Raw genomic sequence first — 19,452 nt, 5'->3', positions numbered from 1 at the left:
CTAAGTATAGGGTCATATCATCTGCAAACAGGGATAATTTTATTTCTTTCCTGTTTTTATCCCTTTTGTTTTCTTCTCTTTCTAAAATTTAAAGTATGTATTGAATAGGAATGGATGTCCTTGTTGGGTTCTTATTTTAGAGTAATTATGATAATTTTCCCCCATTCATTGTGATGATTGCTTTGAGTTTGTCATATGTAATCCAAATTATGAAATCTACTTTCTTTATCATGAAGAGATGGTGAATTTTGTTAAAGACTTGTTTTTTGCATCTGTTTGGATGATCATGTTATTTTTCCTCCTTAAATTCTATTTATGAGGTATATTTTATTTATTGATTTGTGTATGTGGAACCATCTTTGCATCCCTGGAAGGAAACCAACTTAATCATGATATATGATCTTTTAATGTGTTTTTGAATATGATTTGCTGACATTTTATTAAAGATTTTTAATCTATTTTCATCAAGGATAGTTGCCTGTAGATTTCTTTCTTTGATGGATTCTTATCTATATTTGCTTGTAATTTTCTTTCTTTGAAGTGTCCTTATCTGTTTTTGGTATCAGGGTGATACTGATTTTATAGAATGAGTTTGGAAATGTTTTTTCCCTATCTATTCCATGGAATTATTTGTGAAACACTGATATTATTTCTTTAAATATCAGGTAGAATTCAGCTGTGAATCCATTTAGTCTTGGGCTTTTTGTTTGGTGGATTTTTGTTACTACTTCAATCTCCTGCATATTTATGGTCTGTTTAGATTTTCTATATCCTCTTAATTCAAATTTGGTAGATCATATGTGTCTCTAGAAATTTAACCATTTCTTCTTGATTTTTCAGTTTATTGAACTATAGTTTTGCAAAATAATCCCTAATATTTTTCTGGATTTCAGTTAATTTGGGTTGTCTTTTCTTGGTTAATTTGGGCAAATCTCTTTTCAAAGAACATTTTCAGTTCATTGGTTCTTTGTATTATTCTTGTAATCTCCATTTCATTAATTTTAGCTATGATCTTTCTATATAATTTTTAAATCTTTTTAAAATAATTTTTATCCTTTTTTAGCTACTAGAGTGTATTTTGACATATACACATATGGAGTATAACTTATTCTAATAAGGATTCCATTTTTGCATTTGTACATTATGTGGAGTTTCACTGCTTGTGTATTCATCTATTGAGTTTTTTATTTGACTTACTTTTCTTTTAATAGCCAAGATTTGTTTGAGTCTGAGTATCTCTTTTATATCCTCTGTTTTCTTCCTTAACTCATTCCTTAGTTGTTCTATTAATTCATTGACCATTTTCACAATCAACATTTCTAATTCTTTTTTTTTTAATTTTTTAAATTGTAGATGGACAGCTCAGTTCACAATAGCTAGATTGTGGAACCAACCTAGATGCCCTTCAACAGATGAATGGATAAAGAAACTGGTATATATACACAATGGAATATTATTCAGTCATAAAGAAGAAGAATATAATGGCATTTGCAGATAAATGGATGGAATTGGAGAATATCATGCTAAGTGAATAAGCCAATCCCCAAAACAGAGGCCAAATGTTTTCCCTGATAAGTGGATGATGATATATAATGGGGGAGGGCGGAGTAGGAGTGAGAGAAGAATGGAGGAGCTTTAGATTACACAGAGGGAAATGAAAGGGTGGGGGATATGAAAAATTGTGGAATGAGACATACATCATTACTGTATGTACACGTATGATTACATGAATGATATGAATCTATATCGTGCACAACCATAGAAATGAAGCGATGTACCCCATTTGTGTACAATGAATCAAAATGCAGTCTAAAAAAAGAAAAAGCATATTTGTTTTTAGTTGTAGATGGACACAATCACTTTATTTTTATGTGGTGCTGAGGATCAAACCCAGTGCCCCTCTTAGCTCTATCACTGAGCTATAACCCCAGCCTCTAACTTTTTGAAACCTTAATCCAGCATTTCACCCCTTCTGTCTTTTTGAATTAAGTTGTTGGGGGATTAAAAACTTTCAAAGGCATCTTTTTAAAATATTTTTTGAGGTGGTGGGGATTGAACCCAGGGCCCAGGGCCTTGCACAGGCAAGGCAAGCATTCTATCAACTGAGCTGTATCCCCAGCCCCCAATTTTATTTTTATAACTCAAAGGCATCTTACTGGCTTGTTTCTTCATGTATTTGAGGTTCTATGTTTTTTTGTATGTCTGTTGTGATTAATTCCTTACCCAGGCAGCCTGTGGGCAATTCAGTTTATGCTGTACCCCTTATTCCAAGAGCCTCAGTCAATTTTTTGGGGTGTGTGCATGTGGGAAGTGACTATGTTGCATCATAAGATCCTCCAGGCACTTCTAGGCATGGAGGAGTTGGCCAGGATTCCTTGTACTGGACTGTGCTGCTTTTCACCCAAACTGAACCCATGATACTTCTATTCCCTGTGGGACTTTCTCATTTTCACAAAGTTTCTACTGCCAAATTCTGAAGCAAGAAAACTGCCTTTCTGTGCTCTACAAGACCAGTAGACTTGCCTCCTGTTGCGCCCCGCCCCTCCAGAACTTACTATGGGTCTATGCCACAGTCTCTAGAATCAAGCCTTGGGTATCAACCAAGAGAAGCAAGAATGAGAAGCAAAGTAGGGGACTTTTGGCTCTTGGATGCACAAAAAGAAAACACACCAAGAAGACAAAAGGAAAAAAATAAAGAAAATTTTAAAATTATAAATGAAAAAAATAAACTGCAGGGATTTCTGATTTCCTGTGAGGCCCTTTTTAAGCTGATGCTGCTTCTCCACTTTCACTAAATCAGGGAAGTTCTGGGACTCTCCTGCACTGGCTTATCTCACAGTGTATGAGCCTCTTTTCTGCTCAGATTGTGGTTTTGCTCAACAATGGAGCTCGTTTTTCTTAAACTTACTGGGGAGGGAGCTTTCCCCCACCCCCAACTAAGCCACCCCATGCCCAGTGGTGGCAGTCCCCCCCCCCACCTTCTTCTTCTTCTTCTTCTCTCTCTCTCTCTCTTTTTTTTTTTTTTACTATTATGAAAACTGATATTTTCAAATTTCACTTGGTTGCTGACTTTCTGAATTGTATTCCATTTCTTTTCCTAGCACTTCTGTTTTGATTCAGTTTTGGGGAATAGCTACTATATGGTTAATGCCATTAATTTGCTATTTTCCTTCTGTTTGATTTGTTCTTCAAGAAGAACATATTAGTTTTTTGTCTTGATTTGGTCTTCAAGAAAGACCTTTTTTTCCTCTTGGTTTTTTTCTTTCCCCAGCCTTAGGTAGTTTCTTGAGACCTATTTCCTGAGCTGTACTTAGCTAAATATTCAAGGAAGATCCTTCTGAAGGTCTCTAGAGTTCTTTTCTATGTCACTTTTTCTTCTTTTTTACTTTGCCATGTGAACCTGTTACCCTTGGCCAAACTAGACTTAGTTTTCTCTCAATGAAGTCAACCTGCTAAATTCCATCTGGCATCCCTATCCCTGTGCCTGGAAACTCTATAGGTAAGCAGAGAAATCATAAGGCTCAAAATACATTTTTTGTCTCTTTAAGGAATTACCATCATTCCTTACATTATAAGCAATGTCTAAACTGTACTTACATGAATTTTGTCTATGCCTCTTAATTGTTTATGTGGAAGGATAGATTTGGCCCCTGTTTTTTCATTATGGCTGGGGTAGAAGCTCTCATGTAATGAATGTACATCTTTATGAAAAGAGACACAATAAATAAATATAGAGACATAGATCTTTTGGTATAGAATATGTAAATAAATTGTTCTAATAGATTTTCTGATTATCCTTCCTTCCATCTTCATTTTTTTTCTTTCTTCCCCTTTAAAATGTTACTAATTATTTCCATCATTGATTGTCTTTTTAATCTTATCTGTGGTGCTTTATCAATGCAAATATTTTGTATTTTTATGTAGTAAAATATATCAATCTATTTATTTACTACCTATGGGATTTAAATTATTGCTTACCAAGGCTCTGAATATACCAAGATTTTCAGTGTATTTACTTACTTACTCATTTTTTGTTAAAGGTATGATTTAATTTATTACATTAAAGTCATTTGCTCATTTTGTACTTACTGTAGGAAAAAAGTATTGAATCAGTTACATCTTAAATGTGTTTGACTTCTCAATGCTTGTTTTACTTTTTGGGAAAGAAACTTCTTTTCAGTTTTTTGCTATCATTCTTTTTTCTAACTTTTTAAGCATCTGTGGTATATAATTCAATTTGCATGAACTAAAATAAGACTTTTCAACTCTTAATGTAAAAAATAAGGGTAACTAAAAAGCAGAGAATTAGTTGCTAAACAAGTTGGTTATGTTTTACACTTTAATATTCATGCTAATTAAAATGTTAGAGTCCTTGACTTTTATTATGTTAGACTTGGTAGACCTGGAGTTGATTGTTATTGCCAACATGAAAGTGGTGCAGCTGTCTTGCAGCTACAATTCTTGATCAATGAGGTAAGAAATTTTTTTTAATTATTTAAACATACACACACTATTTGACACATACATACAGATTTTTGACTATTACACACATGCACACACACACATGCACGCACACACAGAATGTTACAAATTGAGTATTCCTTATCTGAAATACTTTGGACTAGAAGTATTTTGGATTTCATGTTTTATGTCCAGATTTTGGAATGTTACCATGTATACATAATGAGAGACATCTTAGGGATGGGACCTAAATATAAGCATGAAATTTAAAAATACTTCACACCTTACACATAATGTTCAAAGGTAATTTTACACAATGTTTTCAGTATACTTGTTTTGACTACAGCCTATCACATGAGGTCAAATGTGGAATTTTCCACTTGTAGTATCTTGTTGATACTCAAAAAATTTCAGATTTTATACCATATGAAGTTTTGGATTTGGGGATTGGGATGTTCAATCTATAGTAGACATAGTATTTCAATATGATTCTAAGTACTATATATTTATGCAGTATTATTTATAGTTACATTTTTCATAAAAGGCCATACTCCTATAGTTGCCAATTTATTAAAATTTAAAGGATTCTACCTCATGTATAACTAAAAAGAATCAATTAAAATGTAAAAAAGTTAAAGGACAAATATTTTATGTAAAATACCCTTTATTGTGATTTTGTAGCATACATAATTTATACTAATTATTTAAATGGTCTTTTAAAAAAACTAAGGCCCTTCGATCATTTAACTGGCCATTAAACTTTCCATCTGTTCACTCTCTTCCCACCACCTTAAATGAAATAAAGCTTGTTTATTCACTTGTGTGCCCTTTTTCTATATATACATATCTCTTTCATCTGTATATATATTATTATTTCCATATGAATTTGTTGATTTAGGTCTTCATTTTTATTTATTTATGTATGCATATCTATTATGGTAACATACCTATCCCTATTTTTATAGCACTGCAATGATGAGACACTTTCTAGAAAAAAAACTGTGTTTATCAAACTCAGAAAAGTTACAGATCTTCCATGTGTTGAAGGCTACTTACAGTCTACTCAACTCAGACGTTTTACAGCAAATACTAAAGTTTTGTATAGCTGCTTTATGTTACATGAGCCAGCCAGTGCAAAAATACTTAAAAAGTTTGTACCATACCAAATTCAAACACTTCAAAGATTAAACTCAGTGCCTTGGAAAAAGTTGGTTGTTTTCTCCTAGAATGATACCCTTTTATTCATTTTCTGCATATATTTGCATATGTCAATATCTATATCAGTATTCGTGTGTCATTTTAACAATTTATAATTGTACACATAGGTAAAATGTCTCATAGAATTTTATGTAAGAAACACATGACCTAGATGCCCTTCAATTGATGAATGGATAAAGAAACTGGTATATATATACAATGGAATATTACTCAGTCATAAAGAATAATAAAATTATGGCATTTGCAGGCAAATGGATGAAATTGAAGAATATCATGCTAAGTGAGATAAGCCAATCTCAAAAAACCAAAGGACAAATGATATCACTGATAAGCAGATGATGATACATAATGGGGGGTGTGAGGGGGGCAAGAATGGAGGAAGGAGGGACTATATAGAGGGATAAAAAGGGTGGGAGGGATGGGGGGAAGGAAAAAATAACAGAATGAATCAAACGCCATTTCCCTACATAAATGTATGAATACACAAATGGTACACCTCTACTTCATGTATAACCAGAGAAACGAGTTGTACCCCATTTGTTTACAATAAAAAAAAAAACACCTGAGGCAAGAAAAAATTGTGGTGTTGAAAAATGTCCATTTAAAAATTTCTCTTGACTGAAAATCTTTTTCAGAGGCTGTGAGATCCTCCTCATGAACAAAGTTAGCATATTTAACTTTGTAGACACACTTGCCATGGGGTACCAAAAAAAAAAGAGGGAGGTAAGGAGGAAAAGAGGAAACATTTTAAAATATTTTATTATAATAACTAATTGTTATTACCTGGAATGTCAACCATTTTGGGTTCTCAGTGCTACTCTATAGTTCCTAGATATGGAATCTCAGCACTTTGCCTTCTGCACAGTTTGTTTCCATGTGATTTGTTCTGAGTTTGATACTCTGAAGATTATCTTCAAAGATCTAAGTTTGCCCCTGTACTACATAACTAGAAGTAAATAGAGACAAGCTTCCATTCTCCCTGCATTGTTTACAGTGTGTATCATGAACTGTTCACACTGATTTACCTCACACTTGATAATGTTTTTGTACTTCCCAGTTTTTATCTCATGACTGGTGTTTCTATTTGCAGTTTTAAATCATCACATATATTTATAAATAATGCTTCTGGTAATACAAATTCATGCTTTTGTAAATGAGCCGTAGACACTCTGCTGATATGCATACTTTCATGTGTCTGTTCTGTTAGTGCTACTATGCTTAGTGGTTCAGCGATGCTACATCCTGATTTTATCACAACTAATAACTCAGTTTCTCCATAGATTCAATCAGGTATTACATTAGGATATTATAGAATATGTGATGTATTTTAATTCATGGCCTTGGAATGTTATATCTTTGGTTTGCACATAACTATCTAATATAAAACACATTTTATTAATTTTATATGACATGTTTTATCCTCACCCTCTCCTAAGGGAACTTCCACCTCTATGAGAAATAAGATAAATGTCCTGTGTTCATCAGGTACTTTCAAACAATCCCAGTAACCTTCTAGTTTGTGCATAGGAAGTGCATAAATAGTTTACAAATCATGCAAACAAATTCTCTAGGCATGTATAGGATATATCATATTGCATGATATAAAACTATGAGTTCTAAAAGTGTATATGTCAAACTATGAGTGCTAAAGTGTATATGTCAATCTATTTCCCTTTGTACATGTGTTTTTTATATATTTGTGTATTCATGTACAACTTATATAAAATTTAAAAATGTATGGATATGCTCAATGATTTTTTTTTAAATAAAGCCATTCCTCTCAGAGACTAAAATCATGGGTACACAATATAAAGGGAGATATCATAGGGTACAGGCATGCTTTTAATGTAAGAACTATTTCAGAAGGACATTTAGATTCCTATTATCTCTTTTGTGACTTCAAAAGAAATAACAAAGCAAGGAACTTCAATATAGTTTTTCCTAGCATATAAATGAGACTATGTTTTTTAATACCTGTGATAGATGTTGGAAACTTTTGAGAGATTCGTGTAATAAAGTACTTTGGAAAATATGTGAAGCGTTTTAGTTTTCTAAGAACTATCATAGTTCTGCCAGATAAATTTTAGAGAACATAGTCAATACCCTAGAGTAGCTTTATGTTCTACCATAGGGCACATGTTGACATTTCTCAGCTGTGAAACTATCTATATATTCAAACTAATATATATATTCATATATATATATATATGAATATGGCGGCCAGTTATTCATCCATATCCTTTCTGTCTTATTAACAAGTAGAAAATATTCTACTGTATTTCATACAAGATTAATCTGTATTTGGTGGTGTTATATAAAAAGTCTTGGGATTATTTTTATAGATATACTGGATTCTAGTTGGAGAAATGTTTTATTTTGTTATAGATACTTTTGATGATAATAGGTGAAGCTTTCTATAGTGTAAGAAGCAAATTAAATTATATCAAATATACTTTTTAGTAAGAATATATACTTTTAACCATAAAGAAAATTAGTACAGAAGAGGTTTTTATATAAACTATATATTTGATTTACAAAACTGTGTTGAATATCTGCTTCTTCGTAAATCTATATAATGTATATGTAAGTAGTAGAAACAAAAGTTTAAACTTTTTTCTAGAGAAAATACCAAAAACCTTCATTAGTGTCAGTGATGCTATATTGATTATTCCTATTAGTAAATATTACTTAAACTAGTCATCTTGACCATCCATATGCAATAAATCACTTCTGTTCTCAGCAATTGTAACCTTCCTTATTGAAGTATATGCTGTTGTCTTTCCATATTTCTAGGTTTTAGAGACACAGATATCTCCTTTAAGCAGTGAAAAATCAGTAAATTTGTTTACTGTATCTACTTCCCTGAACTAAGCAAATCCCACACTTACTTTTTCTTCTTTTTGTTATAGGGTGCTTTGGTCAGTGCAAGTTCAGATGATACACTTCATTTGTGGAACCTTAGACAAAAAAGACCTGCTATTCTTCATTCTCTTAAATTTAACCGAGAACGGTAAGAAAATATGAATTAAAGAACTCAATGTACAAAAAATTATTTCTTGACCAAGTTTCACATTAATTTGACTGGCGTTTTCATTCATAATCTCAATAGCTAGAAGTAATTTAATGCTTATTATTGTACTTACAATATTTTCTTTTATTAGAACATATAAAATTGATATAGATTCAGTCACCAAGTAATGGGAACTACCTAAGTATTTTGTTCTCCTAATTGTAAACCAGCATGGCAGCAACGACTTGTTCTTTTCTTTGCACCATGGTACTGAAAACACACACTTTAATTTGTAAGTCAGATGAATAATAAATGTTTTTCTATACCTTTTGATCATGGTGATTAGATCCTACATTCTAACCCTAACCTGTTTGCTTTAATACTTTTTACTTTAAAAAAAATACAGAAAAAAGTTTTAGATATCCAAAATATGTTGATACTGTTGAGCAACACTAAGCATCTAAGATTAACCTGATAAAGATAATAATTTGATTAGAATTCATCGCTCCCCATGTTAGAATTAAGTATCAGAAATAATTTTATTTATAATGAACTCACATTTTAATGTATTTTGTGTTGAATTCAATCAAACCTAGAATAAAACACATTCACTTAACTGGTAACATACCTAGAGATGATGTAAAACTTGTACATTAATTCTATAAAATAGTCTGATGTTTATTTATGATTTTGAAAACTCTTTGTCATGAGTGGGAAGGAATATCACAGGAAAATTTTATGTTAATGACGGAGTTAGCCGTGAGAAGTAAATTTAAACAGATTAGCAAATATTATTCAAACTAAGAAGGTGAAAAATGGAGGCAAACAGTTATTTGCCTAGGGCCCAAGGTAGTGCTTATTTTATTTTATTAAATTATATTGGCTGGTAAGAGATCACTACTGTATGGGTAGAGTTTAAGGAAGTGTGCTTGTTTTTTATAGATCTGATGAGAAAAAATAATGGAAATTATATGCACTTTCTTCATTATACTTCTAAGTTCTTTCTCTTATATGTATAATATACTAAGTCATTAACCCTCAGTATTCTGAATAATATGGATGAGTTTTATTTCTCATTATTCTAGGATTTTACATCGGTGGAAAGTTTTTTTTTAATATCCAAAAAAGTTTATATTTTTTATGGGAAGGGGAATTTATGATTTAGATATTTGCTAAAACCAGGTAGAATTTCTATGTTATTTTTTCTTGGTTTAAAATAAGTTATATGGTAGAAATTTCAGGATATTGAAAAATTTAAGACAAATTGAGAATTAGTATGTGACTTCTTTCTCTTTATCATTAAAAATATTAACTATTCATATTCCCATATTTAATCTCTATCTGCTAGTAAGGTTTTTGTTTCCCCTTTTATTCAGTGCTTTAAATAGATAAGATCCTAACCATTTTTGAGGATTGACAGAGTGGGTTTTCTCCCTCTCACAGCTCAAATGTTGAAGGGAATATTCTGGTCCATTTTATGTACCTCCCTAAATTTTTTGTACCAGGGCCTTAACCCACGGGCACTTAACTACTGAGTGACATCCCTAGTCCTTCTCATTTCTTTCTTTCTTTTTTTTTTTTTTTTTTTCCATTTTGAGAGAGGGTCTTGCTAAGTTGATCAGAGCCTTGCTAAGTTGCTGAGTCTGACTTTGAAATAGCAATCCTCCTGCCTCAGCTTCTTGAGTTGCTGGGATTACAGGTGTGCACAGACCTTGAAAAAAGTACATAATTTTGAAAATAAAGTTAACCTTAAAGAAAAAATATTAAGAGCCATGACCAGAATTTTCTAGAAATTTGGGATTATACCATGAGACCAAATTTAAGAATCTTTGGGGTAGATGAAGACTCTAAAAGACAAATAAAAGGAATACACAATCTTTTCAATGAAATACTATTAGTAAACTTTCCAGTTTTTGGAATGAGATGGAAATTCAATTACAAGATGCATGTAGAACTCCAAATATGACAGAATCAAAAGAGATCTACTCCAAGTCACGTTAAAATGAAAATGCCTAATAGAATTTTAAAACCTGAAAGAGAAAAGTGACTGGTCACATTTAGAGTTAAATCCCTTCAAATATCAACTGATTTCTCAACCCAGTCCCTAAAAGCCAGGAGGGATTGGAATAATACATATGAAGAACTGAAAGAAAGTGGGTTTCAACCAAGATTACTATACCCAGCAAATTTATCCTCAGAATTGGAAATGAATTGAAAAACCTTCCATGATAAAGAGAAATTTAAGTAATTCATAACCACAAATTATGCACCACATATGCAATGAAATATTTTATGAAAAAATCAAAATAAAAATGAAAACCAGCATAGGGATGAATTGTAGTAAAGAATAGTCAATTACTTGAGAAGCAAATCTGAATTTAAAACTAGAAATAAGTCAAAATGGTACGAAATAAATATCATTTCTATGTAACATTAACTGTAAACCATCTAAACTCTTCAGTCAAAAGATTTAGATTGACAGATTGGATTAAAAAATGAGACCTAGTAGTATGTTGTTTGCAAGACTCGTAGACAACGACATTCACAGACTGAAGGTAAAAAGATGGGAGAAGACATTCCAAGCAGATGGTGCCTGTGAACAAGCAGCAGTAGCTATTTTTCTCATCTCAAAGAGGACTTCAAATCAAAATTAATCAGAATATACAAAAAGGACATTTCATACTGGTTAAGGGAATTATCCAACAACAAGATATAATGATTGTAAATATCCATGCCCCAAACAATGGTGCATCTAGTACATAAAACATCCCCTCTCGATATTAAATAGACCACAGTAAAATAATACTGGGTGACTTCAGCATACCTCTCTCACCACTTGATAGATCATGCAGACATAAACTAAATAAAGATTAAATAACTAAATGCAGAAAAAAACTAAATAAGGATTAAAGAACTAAAAAGTACTATTAATAAAATGGATCAAACAGATATATACAGGATGTTCCTTCCTTGAACCACTGAATTTCACTTTCTTTCAGCAACACATAACATATTTTAGGTCACAAAGTAAATATTAGCAAATACAATAACAACAACAAAAAAATAGAATTCCTTGAATACTGTCAAACCATAATGGTAAGAAATTACTAATCAATAACAAGATAAAAAACAAACCATTCTAACCCCTGGAGATTAAATAATTCACTTTTGAATGATGAATGGATAACAGAAGAAATCAGGAGAGAAATTTTTAAAAATTAAAAATTTACAGTCAAATGAGAATAGTGATACAGCATATCAAAATCTGTGGAACAGAGTGAAGGCAGTTTTAGGAAGGAAGTTTATACTGAGTTCATACATTAAAAAAATGGATACCAAATAAGTAATCTAACATATCTGAGAGACCTATCAGTAGAAGACAGGAAATAATTCACTGATTGATATCAGAACCTAAGTCAATGAAATTGAGAATAAAAAACAATACAAAGGATTAGTAAAACAGTTGGTTTCTAGAAAGGATAAACAAGATTGAAAACCCTTAACCAAATTAACCAAAAGAAAGATAATACTCAAATTAATAAAATTATAGATGAAAAGGGAACTATAACCACAGGCACTAGAGAAATCCAGATGATCATTAGACACTATTTTGAAATTTGATACTTAAATATGCTTGAAAATCATTAATTTTATTTTTTGATTCGTTATACACAAATGGGGTACAACATTTTATTTCTGTGGTGAACATGATGTGCTGTACATGATGCAGAGTCATACCATTCATGTAATCATACATGTACATAGGGTAATGATGTTTATTTCATTCCATTCTTTCCTTCCCCTGCCTCTTCCCAATCCCTCATTTCCTTTTACATAATCCAGTGTTCCTCCATTCTTGCCTTACCCATCCCCCACCGTTATGTATCATCATCTACTTACCAGAGAAAACATTCAACCTTTGGTTTTTCGGGATTGTCTTATTTCACTTAGCATGATATTCACCAACTCCATCCATTTACTTGCAAATGCAATAATTTTATTCTTCTTTATGACTGAATAATATTCCATTGTGTATATATGCCACAGCTTCTTTATTTATTCATCTGTTAAAGGTCATCTAGGTTGGTTCCACAATCTAACTATTGTGAGTTGAGCTGCTGTGAACATTGATGTAGCCACATCACTGTAGTATGCTGATTTTAAGTACTTTGGGTATAGGCCAAGGAGTGGGATAGGTGGGTCAAATGGTGGTTCCATTCCAAGTTTTCTGAGGACTCTCCATACTGCTTTCCAGAGTGGCTGCACCAATTTGCAACCCCACCAGCAATGTACTAGTACCTTTTCCCCCACATCCTCGCCAATACCAATTGTTGCTTGTCTTCCTGATAATAGCCATTCTAATTGGAGATGAAATCTTAGGGTAGTTTTGATTTTTCATTTATCTTATTACTAGAGATGTTGAACTTTTTAAAATATATCTGTTGATTGTTTATAGATCTTCTGTGAAGTGTCTGCTCATTTCCTTAGCCCATTTATTGATTGGGTTATTTGTATTCTCGGTGTAAAGTTTTTTGAGTTCTTTACAGATTTTGGAGATTAGTGCTCTATCTGAAGTGTGTGTGGCAAAGATTTTCTTCCACTCTGTAGTCTTTCTTTTCACATTGTTGATTGTTTCTTTTTCTGAGAAAAAGCTTTTGAGTTTGAATCTATCCCAATTATTGATTTCTACTTTTATTTCTTGTGCTTTTGGAGTCATGTTAAGGAAGTCTGGTCCTAAGCTGACATGATGAAGATTTGGACCTACTTTTTCTTCTATTAGGTACAGGGTCTCTGGTCTAATTTCTAGGTCCTGGATCCATTTTGAGTTGAGTTTTGTGTAGGGTGAGAGATAGGGGTTTTGTTTCATTTTGCTGCATATGGATTTCCAGTTTTCCCAGCACCATTTGTTGAAGAGGCTATCTTTTCTCCATTGTAGGTTTTTGGCACCTTTGTGTAGTATGAGATGACTGTATGTATGTGGGTTTGTCTCTGTGTGCTCTTTTCTGTACCACTGATCTACCTGTCTGTTCTGGTGCCAATATCATGCCATTTTTGTTACTATTTCTCTGTAGTATAGTTGAAGGTCTGGTATTGTGATACCACCTGCTTCACTTTTCCTGCTAAGGATCGCTTTGGCTCTTCTGGGTCTCTTATTCTTCCAAATGAATTTCATGATTGCTTTCTCTTTTTCTGTGAGGTACATCATTGGGATTTTAATTGGAATTGCATTGAATCTGTATAGCGCTTTTGGTAGTTTGGCCATTTTGACAATATTAATTCTGCCTATCCAAGAACATGGGAGATCTTTCCATCGTCTAAGATTTTCTTTAATTTCTTTCTTTAGTGTTCTGTGGTTTTCATTGTAGAATCTTTCACCTATTTTGTTAGAATGATTCCAATTTTTTTTTTTGAGGCTATCATGAATGGGGTAATTTTCCTAATTTCTCTTTCAGAGGATTTATCACTTATGAATAAAAATGCATTAGATTTATGAGCATTGATTTTATATACTGGTACTTTGCTGAATACATTTATGCATTCTGGAAGTTTTCTGGCAGAAATCTTTGGCTGCTCTAAATGCAGTATCATGGCTTTGACAAATACTGATAGTTTGAGTTCTTCTTTTCCAATTTGTTTCCCTTCAATTTCTTTGGTCTGTCTGATCGCTCTGGTTAGAGTTTCAAGGACAGTGTTGAATAGAAGTGGTGAAAGAGGGCATCCCTGCCTTGTTCCAGATTTTAGGGGGAATGCTTTCAGTTTCTTTCCATTAGAATGATGTTGGTTGTGGGCTTAGCATAGCCTTTACAATGTTGATATATGTTCTTACTATCCCTGTTCTTTCTAGTATTTTGAGCATGAAGGGGGGCTGTATTTTATCAAATGCTTTTTCTGTATCTATCGAAATAATGATATGAAATAATCATATGATTCTTAAAGTTTGTTGATGTGGTGAATAACATTTGTTGATTTTCAGATGTTGAAGCCACCTTGCCTTTCTGGGGTGAAACCCACTTGATCATGGTACACTATCTTTTTAATATGTTTTTGTATGGGATTTGCTAAAATTTTGTTAAGAATTTTTGCATCTTGTTCATCAGGGATATTGGTCTGACGTTTTCTTTCCTCAATGTGTCTTTGTCTGGTTTTGGTATCTGGGTGATACTAGCTTCATAAAATCAGTTTGGAAGGGTTCCCTAATTTTCTATTTCATGGAGTACTTTGAGGAGTAATGGAATGAGTTCTTCTTTGAAGGTCTTGTAGAACTCAGCTGAGAATCCATCTCGTCTAGGACTCTTCTTGGTTGTTAGGATTTTGATGACTTTTGTTTCATTGTTTGAAATTGATCTGTTTAAATTGAGTACGTCCTCCTGATCCAGTTTGGGAGGATCATATGTCTGTAGAAACCTGTTGATGTCTTGGAGATTTTCTATTTTGCTGGAGTATAGATTTTCAAAATAGCTTTTAATTATGTTTTGTATTTCAATAATGTCTATTGTGATACTTCGTTTTTCATCATGAATTTTAGTAATTTGAGTTTTCTCTCTCCTTTTCTTCATTAGTGTGGCTAAGGGTTTATCATTTTTGTTTATTTTTTCAAAGACCCAACTTTTTGTTTTGTCAATTTTTTGAATTGTTTTCTTTTGTTTCAATTTCATTGATTTCAGCTCAGGTTTTAATTATTTCCTATCCTCCACTACTTTTGGTGTTGATCTGTTCTTTTTTTCTAGAGCTGTATTGTTAGGTCACTTATTTGTTGACTTTTTCTTTTATGAATTTTTCTCTTAATACTGCTTTCATAGTGTCTTAGACATTTTTATGTGTTGTGGTGTTGTTCTCATTTACCTCTAAGAATATTTTTATCTCCTCCCTGATGTCTTTTGCTATTTCTGCATCATTCAATAGCATATTATTTAGTCTCCAGGTGTTGGAGTTTTTTTTTTTTTATTGTTGATTTCTAATTTTATTCCATTTTGATCTGATAGAATACAATGTAGTATCTCTATATTTTTTGTATTTACTAAGGGCTTCTTTGTGGCTTTACATATGGTCTGTTTTAGAGAAGGATCCATGTGCTGCTGAAAAAAAAATGTATTCACTAGTTGATGGATGGAATAATCTATATATGTGTATTAAGTCTAAGTTATTGATTGTGTTATTGAGTTCTATGGTTTCTTTGTTTAGTCTTCATTCAGAATTTCTATCCAGTGGTGGATATGTTAAAGTCACCCAGTATTATTGTGTTATGGTCTATTTGATTCCTGAAATGGAGAAGGTTTGTTCGATGTACATAAATGCTCCATTTTTGAGGCACAAATATTTGTTATGTCTTTTTGATTTATTGTTCCCTTAAGCAGTATGAAGTGTCCTTCCTTATCCCTCTAATATTTGCTTGATGTCCTCTTTATTTAATATGAGGATGGAAACCCCTGCCTTTTCACTGACTTCATATGTGTGTATGCTTTTTTTCCCATTCTTTCACTGTCAGTCTGTGGATGTCTTTTCTTCTGAGTCTCTTGAAGGCAGAGTCTTTTGGGGTCTTTTTAAAAATCTAATCTGCCAGTGTATATCTTTTGGTTAATGATTTTAGGCCATTTAAATTCAGGGTTATTATTGAGATATGATTTGTATTCCTGGTCATTTTGGCTTGTTTTTGTTTTTAACTTGACTTGGTTTCTCCTCTGATTGGCTTTTCCTTTAGTGTAGATCCTCTCTTTATTTTCATTGTTGTTTTTCATTTCCTCTTCATGGAATATTTTGCTGAGAATGTCTGTAGTTCAGGCTTTCTACTTGTAAATTCTTTTAACTTTTGTTTATCATGGAAGCTTTTTATTTCATCATGAAATCTGAAGGTTCATTTTGCTGGGTGTAAGAATCTTGATTGGCATGCATGTTCTTTCAGAACTTGAAATACATTGTTTCATGCCCTCCTTGCTTTTAGGGTCTGGACTGAGAATCTTCTGATACCTGTATTGGTTTCCCCTATATGTAATCTGATACTCTTCTCTTGTGGCATTTTAGAGTCTGTCTTTATTTTGTATGTTGGGCATTTTCATTATCATGTGCATTGGTGTGAGTCTATTGTAATTTTGTGCACTTGGTGCACTGTAAGCCTTTTATGTTTGATTTTCCATTTCATTCTTCAGGTTTGGGAAATTTGCTGATATCATTTCCTTGAATAGATTGTTCATTCCTTTGATTGCTTTCCTCAACCCCAGTAATTCTTAATTTTCATCTTTTCATGTTATCCCATAATTCGTGGAGGTTCTGTTCAGGATATCTTACCACCTTCTCTGTGTGTACATTCTGAATTCCCTTTCTGACATTTTTTCTACCATGCTGTCAATGGATTCTATTAATATAGCATCTTGATGTTTTCGGAGTGCTTCCTTTCCTTGTTTTTTCATGCTGTTTGTGTATCTTCCCTTCTAGCAGTGCGGATCCGAGGTATTACAGTTTTCCCTCTGTAGGTTTATAGTGTCCCTGCAGATTTCCAATACCTCTCCTGTAATGGGGAGATCAATGTTAGCAGCACCCAATACAAACAATATGCAGTCAAAAACCAAATAGCCCTTATGAAGACATTAACAGTATTATCATAATAAACAGAGTTGATGAGTTTGATAATTATCTACAGCATAAACAATAGGTTTGTGATGAGGTCTACAATTTCTAATAGTGGACAAAGAGGATAGGGAGGGGTGTAATACGTTATGTTAATGAAATAAGAAGTGACTATATAGAGGTACTAGATCATAGGAAGAGTGAAAGCAGATTCAAAAGATGTTGGTTGTTAGCATGAGAAAAGGGATAAAGAAACTTCAAGGAAACAAATAGATAAGAGGAAAATAGAGTGAGAAAAACAATAAATAGAAAGATGAGAATAATAATAATAATAATAATAATAATAATAATAAAATCTACAACAAAGCTCTAATGTACTATTCAAATTTCCCAGTCTTCAGTAGCCTGATACATGAAAGGTACTTGATAATGCAGTGTCCCAGGATGGTAAATGCCCAAACTAAAGATGCGGCATCAGAGTGATGATAATCCATGATGGCAGGCAGAGGTGTCACCACTTGTTGGTAGATGGGGATCCTCAGCACCGCAGTGCTGAGTCCATGAGCTGGCATGGTGGCACTGGAGATCCACAGGCCAGATTGGCCTGGGCCTGGGCCCGGGCCTGGGCTTGGGTGTGTGGTGCTGAAGTTCTGCACAGGCCTGCTTGAAAATCTTGAAGTGATTGACAGATTGCTAGACATAGCACCTACAAATATCACCATAGAGACTACTGAAATCCAGATGACCATTAGAAACTATTTTGAAAATTGATACTTCAATATGCTGAAGAATCTCGAAGCAATTAAAAAATTCCTAGACATAGAACCTACTCAAATTGAACCATGAGGGTATAGAAAACTATTGGATCAATATTAAATAATGAAATTTAAGCAACTATCAATAGCCTTCCAACAAATAAAAGGCCCAGGACTACGCCAATTCTGAGCTGTGTTCTACTGGACCTTTAAAAGAAGAACTAATATCAATCCTCATAAAATTATCCCATGAAATAGAAAAGGACAGATTCATCCTATGAAGCCTGTATTACCCTGATACCAAAACCAGATAAATGCAAGTCAAGGAAAGAAAACTTCAGACCAATATCCCTGATGAATATAGATGAAAAAATTCTGAATAAAATATGGGACAAGCACATTCAAAAACATGCTAAGAAGGTAGTAAACCTTGATCCAACTAGGTTTTATCCCAGGAATGCAAGGTTGATTCATCATAAGGAAATCAATAAATGCAATTCACAACATAAGAGTTAAGGACAAGAATCACATGATTAATAAATGCAAAAAAAGCATTTGAAAAATCCAGCACTCATTCATGGTTAAAACACTAGACAAAGTAGGGATAGAATGAACTTACCTTAACATTATAAAGACTATTTATGAAAAAACCCAAGACCAGCATCATACTGAATAGAGAAAAAACTGAAAGCATTTCCTTTAAAATCAGGAACACACAAGGATGTTTACTGTCACCCTTCCTATTCACCGTAAGCCTTGAACTCTAGCTTGAGCAATCAGGTAAGAGAAGAAGATTAAAGGAATATAAAGAGGAAGAGGAATAACTCAAATTATTTGTTTGCTGACAACAGGATTCTATATTCAGAAGACCCAAAATAGTACACCCAAATGTTTCGAGAGTCAATGAACAAATTTAGCAAAGTAGCAGGATTCAAGATCAACATGCAAAAATCAATGAATTTCCTATACTTTAATAATGGAACTGCTGCATATCCATATTGTGAGGTTATAAAAAAAATCAACTGTTATATGAGTGTTATTTAAATTTTAATTGAGTTTTACTTGTGTTTTATTTTTTTGTTTTTTATGTGTGTAAAGATAGGTACAAGATATTTAGATTTATTTTCTTACACAAGTTGTAGAATTTCTAAAAGTCAAACTGAGGATCAGCAAAACGTTTTTCAAGGTCTGCATATTATTTTAGCTTTAGATATATGTATTTTTGTGCTTTTGTCTTTAATGTCCTAATTCAAATACAGCTACAGGTTTCCTTGATTTTCCTTGCTGCAATAAATTCTCCCTTTGAACTCATTATAAAAATCAACACAGCTTGCTCTTCTTTTTCTTACTTGTCTAGCTATTTTATTTCTTATTAGGTAGTATGCTTTTTTGAGGGAAAAGGAAGTATGTGTGTTGTAATGTAGGACAGTGCTTTATATTAAGATT

General features: G+C 32.8%; 1 protein-coding gene across 11 annotated transcripts in view; it reads left to right on the top strand.

Annotated features, from left to right (window-relative positions):
- The window catches only part of Stxbp5l (syntaxin binding protein 5L), a 424,978-nt gene that overhangs the window by 152,878 nt on the left and 252,648 nt on the right, over positions 1–19,452 (top strand). For all 11 annotated transcript variants that reach the window (XM_047563364.1, XM_047563362.1, XM_047563358.1 and 8 more), the window contains exons 4-5: positions 4,392–4,473; positions 8,589–8,689. In XM_047563364.1, coding sequence (XP_047419320.1) covers positions 4,392–4,473; positions 8,589–8,689 — 183 coding nt within the window. The remainder of the gene's footprint in view (positions 1–4,391; positions 4,474–8,588; positions 8,690–19,452) is intronic.

Source organism: Sciurus carolinensis, chromosome 9 (genome assembly GCF_902686445.1).
Source record: "Sciurus carolinensis chromosome 9, mSciCar1.2, whole genome shotgun sequence".
NCBI classification, from domain to species: domain Eukaryota; kingdom Metazoa; phylum Chordata; class Mammalia; order Rodentia; family Sciuridae; genus Sciurus; species Sciurus carolinensis.
Note: the sequence above shows the minus strand (reverse complement) of the source record. Positions and strands in the feature narration are given on the sequence as shown.